Source organism: Cryptomeria japonica, chromosome 4, assembly GCF_030272615.1.
Source record: "Cryptomeria japonica chromosome 4, Sugi_1.0, whole genome shotgun sequence".
Lineage (NCBI taxonomy): Eukaryota > Viridiplantae > Streptophyta > Pinopsida > Cupressales > Cupressaceae > Cryptomeria > Cryptomeria japonica.
In genome coordinates, this window is record NC_081408.1 from 211366828 (window position 1) to 211373202 (window position 6375).

General features: G+C 35.5%; 1 protein-coding gene across 1 annotated transcript; it reads right to left on the minus strand.

The window, feature by feature from the left end:
• Positions 1 to 380: 380 nt before the first annotated feature.
• LOC131874756 (probable LRR receptor-like serine/threonine-protein kinase At1g67720) lies at positions 381 to 5254 on the minus strand. The gene is made up of 16 exons (XM_059218668.1): positions 5193 to 5254; positions 4984 to 5083; positions 4341 to 4887; positions 3707 to 4191; positions 3463 to 3598; positions 3301 to 3373; positions 3118 to 3185; positions 2917 to 2988; positions 2705 to 2773; positions 2273 to 2469; positions 1915 to 2117; positions 1674 to 1797; positions 1520 to 1588; positions 1236 to 1422; positions 1002 to 1110; positions 381 to 914 (listed from the first exon to the last, which is right to left on the minus strand). The coding sequence occupies exons 2-16, from the start codon at positions 5069 to 5071 to the stop codon at positions 654 to 656; spliced, it is 2688 nt and encodes an 895-aa protein (XP_059074651.1). The 5' UTR covers positions 5072 to 5083; positions 5193 to 5254; the 3' UTR covers positions 381 to 653.
• Positions 5255 to 6375: the final 1121 nt, after the last annotated feature.

Here is a 6375-nt window from a genome sequence, read left to right on the forward strand (position 1 = left end):
AATGAAGTGTTGCTCAGTTTATCATTGTAATGTTATTGTTATATTGTTTTGTTTATTTCTTGATGTTGTTTCACATAGATATATTAATTTTTTAGCATATTTTTTTTTATATTTATAAAAATAAGACACTTTAAATTATTTTTTGAATCATTCATAACTTTAATAAAAAATATTTATCCATATTTTTATCTTAAAATATACTTTAAAAGAAAAAAAAACCAAAACAAACCAAACCAACCCTTACCCCATTTGATGTGGTAAACCCTAACTAGACAAGAATAAATAGAATAAATGCCAAGACTTCTAAGATGACTTCAAATTTACAACTCTCATCTCCAACGCATTCTCTTACCTTTGGTTTAGAATGCTTATCCTCATATAACAGATTTGAACTGTACCCATATAAATAACATGTAAGAAATACTGTAGAAATGTATCTTCCAAGGGCCACATGCTCTTATCAACCAACTCTAAACATCAGTCAGCTGATCAATAATTATTAAAAATACTCTCGACAGGTTCAAATAAACAGAAGTTTAAAAGCTTTTAAGACAATTCTGTGATTACAAAAACTCCTGTATGCCCATCCTCTGTGACTAAAGTTGTCGACCCAACTAATTATAAACGGACAGAAAAATCATTATAAGATCTTTCTACCTCAGGCTGGGCATGTCACCAGTATTAAAAGAGGCTACGGTATGTAAAGCAGAATAATTGTTATCACCAGATGCAAGCGTCACAGCTTCTTCCAATTCTTTCACCACCGCACTCATTTTGGGTCTATTCGTTGACTCCTTTTCCACGCACATGTATGCTATCTCTGCAACTTTCCAAGCTGATTCTACGTTATATCGACCGCCCAATGAAGGATCCATAAGCTCATCTATTTTGCCACATGAAAGCAGCTTATGTGCCTGATGCATTGTTTTTTCAATACGTTGTTAATGAACATAAAAAAAAGGATTGAAATCACTGAATTGGTCTAGAATTAGATGAATTACCGATTGTACTATTCCGTCTTTGGGTGGAACTCCAGAAATAATCTCCAGTAAAACCACTCCAAAACTGTATACATCGCTCTTCTCATTTAACGAGGACGTTGCAAAGTATCTGCATTCACTTCCACATTTTAGTTTAATAGTTATTCATTCCCTATGTTTTAATTAGGTGAAAAATATATTCAAGAGTACTTATACTAGGAATATTTAAGAAATGCTTCGGTGTTAGTGAAATACTCAGGATCAAGATAACCCATTGTCCCTTTCACTTCGGTTGGTATATAACCGCTGGAGCTCTCTACCAGTTTTGATATGCCAAAGTCAGCTAGCTTGGCAGACATTCTGTTGTCTAACAGTATATTACTACATTTTATATCTCTGTGTATGATTGGAGGATAGCAACTCTGATGAAGGTAGAGCAAACCTGCAAAATGTATGTAAAATGATTGAGATATGGTCGTTTTCCCATTTGACAAAAACAATTAGATATAAAGCAACTGCTGCTGCCACAAACAGCTTACCATCCGCGGCTTGTCGAGCAATATTCAATCTGGTAAGCCAATCAAGTGGTGTTTCCAATTTTGCTATACCTGCAAATGGAAAATGTATCAAGTATACACTTTTTTCTTTGGTATGTAAAGACAATCTAACACAAGATTTAATATATGTAAATACCATATAGACGATCAGTCAATGTTCCACATGGCATGTATTCATAGACCAATGCCATTATGGGTTGTCTGCAATACCCAATAAGATTTACAAGGTTCTTGTGATATATTCTTGACAGCATAGCTACCTGAAACCAAAGACAACACTTGTTACTGGAGAATTTAGAGCTGAGAGGATAATAATTAAGAGATTTAAGTAAGATTCTGTGATAGATGGTATATTGAACCTGTGTAAGAGTACGAACCTCATTCTGGAATTCTTTCTTGCCTTGATTAGAATCAGTCTTATGTATTTTGACCGCAACCTCATATCCTGAAAGTCTTCCATAAAATACAGCTCCAAAGCTTCCCCTACCAATGGGTGTGGAATAATTATTGGTAGAAATTTTAATATCTTCTTCTGTGTATTCTATAGCCAGTCTGTGATAATCATTTTGATTTTTTTCATCTGACAAAGCAGAAATAAAGAAAAATTACTCTTAAAGGTGCCGAGCATGGGAAATGAAGAAGAAAAAGCATTTCTATTAAAAAATAGAAACAGTATATTATAGTTAGACAATAATAATGGACATGTTTTTAACATACCAGAGATTGGAGAAATACCTGCAAATATGTGTTTTTCTGATGTAGTAGGAGAAACGTCTGTGGTTTGAAATGGTTGAGATGGGTGTTTGTGCCTCCAGAGGAAAATTCCAGAAACGATGACTAAAACTAAGACCACCGAGCACCCAATTAAAAGTCCAATCACCCAACCTTTCATTTTGTGGCTGCCTTCCAAAATTGCATTTTGAGGATCAACGCTGCGTGGTACAATTTACAATAAAAATGTATGTGAGATATTAACACTTCGGTTTCCTCGTGGAAGATAAGTCTGTTAAGCTTGCCTTGTACTACTCCTGTTTGGAAATTAGTCAGTTGTACAGAAGTAGAATATTAAAGAGCAGATAAACATACAAGAGCTTAAAATACCAATCCTATTGACGGATTGCCCATCTAAAAATAAAAAGGATATAGGAAGAAAGAAAATCGGTATACCGAAGGTCCAAGTTGGGTCTCACTAATCCTTTTGAGACTGTTCCCTCAAATTTATTGTCCTGAAGAAATCTATATAACAAAAAGTGAAAGTTCTATAAGAAAACATATTTTAAAAGGCTAAGCTATCCCGAAATATGGGAACTAAAGGAGATAAGTTATATAATAAAAGGTTTTTAATGGATGAAATTAGATGGAGTGGTTGGTAAACATACAGTTGTTTTAACATTTGAAGCTTCTCCAATGATCTTGGGATTCCTCCGGTAAATTGATTGTTTTGCAATTCCCTTTGTGAGGCCAACAGAACTATAAATGTGAGGCTTACAGAACTGTAAATATAAGTAAAATGTATAAAATGCTGTCTTTTCTCATTCATACAAGGTATATTGTATGATCGCAAGTCAGAGGTTTCTTACAGTTTTGTGAGATTCTTCAATGAACTGAGGTCTGGAATATGGCCGGACAACTTATTATTTCCTAGCATCTATAATCGACAGCATAAAGTTAGCAACATTATATTTAGCACAATAATTTCTATAAAGCTAATTTGGCCTTGTCACTTCAAAATCGAGTCAAAACACGGCTTTGTAAAGTATTACCAACTGTATTAGTGCTGTGAAGTCCGCTATAATTGAAGGTATGGTGCCTTCGAGATGCATGCTTGTTAGATTTCTGCAAAAAGACAAAAACTTGGAATCGTACATAATAGTAGCGTAAGATATATAAGTTGTTTAGCTACTGAAAGTAGGAAGCAAGTTTACATGATAATGACTCGTGGAGGATCGTCTTGGCTGCAGGTTATCCCTGTTGAAGAATAATTAGCTGGTAAGCATGGATCTCCTCCTGTCCAGTCATCTGGAACATTCATTGCCTCTGCTATTTTTCTGATAGCAACCACTGAGTTTACACAATTCATGCAAACATTATGAGCATAAAATACTTCCAGTTTATATACACAAAAATATACAACATTTTAGAACACAGCCTCAGAATACAGAAAGTTACCATCTCCGGAGTATGTGGTTGTCTTTACGTCCATTTTCTTGTACATTTCAGCTCCATTGATGAATGGACCCAACTGTGATAAAAGACTGTGCTTCAAAGTTATATTTATAGGATCGGAACTGTCAAGTTCTAAGTCTTTGTTTGTTTGCCAACATTGCAGAAAATTAAGTTCTATGTAATCTGATATTTGGTTTCCATTTATGTAGGCAACAAATCTCTGAATGAGGTCTGTCTTGTTGAGATTGCAGAAATAAAGTGCAAAATAGTAAACTGCTGGGTCATCTGAGAATGGCACAAATGAGTATGGCAGTCTCATATCGTCCACAATTCCCTTTGCAATAGCAGTTCTTAATACATTCACCGGCGGTTTGTTCGCTAACTCGCTTCCTAAAGACTTTGTCTCTTCTTCCTCAGCGGTAAGATTCATTGCTCTGTTAACTGCTATTGACCAAGCCCATTTACGGTCAAATAGATCGTCTGGGTACCTGCCAATTGCGATCACAGTACAACATCGAATTAGATAAGTCCAAGCATGAGTACCATTCGCTGTTTGAAACTTAACTGGGGCGAAGGTGAGTCTAATGACAAAATTTCTCTGATCAAACTGAAATTTCTTTCATGAAAAAACACTTACTGTAACAAAGAAGATGTACCATAATTTGTGCGCCCTACGAGACTTAAGGCGTGCTTTTGGAAATCAGTTGAATCATACATAGAAGATTCGAGTGCACGCAGCTCAATGCTTGAAATGAAGACAAAATGGTTTTGTTCGGTTTGAGAATTGCGCGCAAGGCATAAACTCAGACTGTCGCTTTTGGCAGCCAAGATGATCTCGTAATAGAAGTTATGGTCATTGTCTAGACCAGTTAGGTTAAGATTCCTCCACATGATTCCCTCGATAAATAAATCGAAGAAACTTGCCCAAGGAATTGTGGAATGAGGAGCGAAAGTTGCTCTTATTAAGTAATTTATATCGGGTTTCACAGGGAGCAGGTAGCAATATTTCTTCACTGCTAGGTTTGGGAAATAGGCCAATGTCAAGTATTGCAAGTAGAGGGTTTCTGGTAAATTAAGCACACTCGAAAAGTTACGAGCTTTAATGAAAGGGGAATCAGATATCCAGTCGAGATGGTTCTTGTCTGTCTGATTATCATTGGCGCCACAGTTGATGTTAAGGAAGCCTGAAAAGAAAAAGAGGTTACAATCAGGATTTGAATGTGTGAAACTGAATAAAAAGTGCAAAGATCATAATGAGGTGAGAATAAATGGGAGGATACCATCTGGATTTGAGTGCGCAAAACTCAATAATCCGATGAAAGTTGTGATGATCAGCAAGCACACTCTTATCAATCCCATGCCCAACATCTTTCGGACCTGCTAAAATTGGATAAACAATTTCCATATAAAATAAAAGCATAAAAAAGAATGCCAGGGAGATAACATAATAGTACGAGAAGATTTCCATCAAGAATAATATTGCTCTTACGAAAATAATCTTCAAGCGAATTTCAGCTTGTTGCTTGCGAGTTGCCACTACAAGCCTGTTAAGCGTTGCTTCGCATTTTGGTAGAGTGGGGTCTATGTATAGGCAAACAGTTTTCGCTTTTGCATAATCCAGTCAAAATTGGAAATTTTGAGAGAGATGTAGGAGAAGCTTCCATCTTCTGCAGCTGATCCATATTTTCCGTCAATCATGAATTCATGTATTTCCAAAAGACTTTGACTGCCAAGGAAGCTTATATCCCACGCCAAACGAAAGACGTGCAATTATTAAAAACATGGAAATTTCCACTCCCTCTTTTACAAGATTTTCAGTCTCATTTGTATTCTATAGTTTTTCATGTTTTTGTTAATTTCTTTCTAAATTGTATTTATCTAATTTTGAAAAGTTTTTGTATAGGAATCTTCATGGGTACTTTTTTATTTCCGGTCACACTTTGAAAAATAACAATATTTGTTAAATGAGTATTTTAAATTTGGCAATAATTTTTTTTTTTAATTTATAATGCTAGAATTAAAAAAATACAAAGAAGACAGTCAGGGGCTGGCTGTCAAGAATAATACATCATCCAAAGAAAACTATAACAGACAGCTGGCTGGAAATAGAAAACCGTAGCAACTGTAAGCTACATAGAACATCATCCATAACAATATGACAGCCATACATAAGAATGCAAAAATAGCAGCCATACATAAGAATGCAAAAGTAACAGCTTTGAGCTACATAGAACATCATTCATAACTGTAAAAATAACAGCCATAAACAACAACATGGCAACAAGATGACTACCAGCTAGAATGGCCAATTGAGCAAGAGCTGCCTTAGTCCTTGAGGAATACATATATTCTTATCTTCAAGCAGCTGAACCACTTGGTGTTTGATGCATTGAATCTGAAGCTCTATCTTTAAGTTCCTTTTGGAATCTGCCTGCGTATGAGAGAACAAAGAAGCAAGACCCCCCCAAAAAACATTAGAGCAAAGCTTTAAAAATACACCTACTTGACAATCGTTATGATGATTGAAGATAGCTTTGCATCTCTATCCGACATGCAATAAGATTACATGTTGGATTGCATTAGCAATAATGTTAGTATGAAGCCCAACACAAAGCAAGGCCTCTTTCCAATTAAGTTTATGTTATAAAATGGCAGAGAAATCCTGAAACATA

What these genes read in the sequence shown, in the direction of transcription:
- LOC131874756 (XM_059218668.1), bottom strand. Translation starts at nt 5,071, where the DNA reads ATGTTGGGCATGGGATTGATAAGAGTGTGCTTGCTGATCATCACAACT. An exon ending in TTGAAGAATCTCACAAAACT is followed by an intron (nt 2,989 to 3,117) that starts GTAAGAAACCTC and finishes GGCCTCACAAAG; the next exon opens with GGAATTGCAAAACAATCAAT. An exon ending in AAGACGGAATAGTACAATCG is followed by an intron (nt 915 to 1,001) that starts GTAATTCATCTA and finishes ACAATGCATCAG; the next exon opens with GCACATAAGCTGCTTTCATG.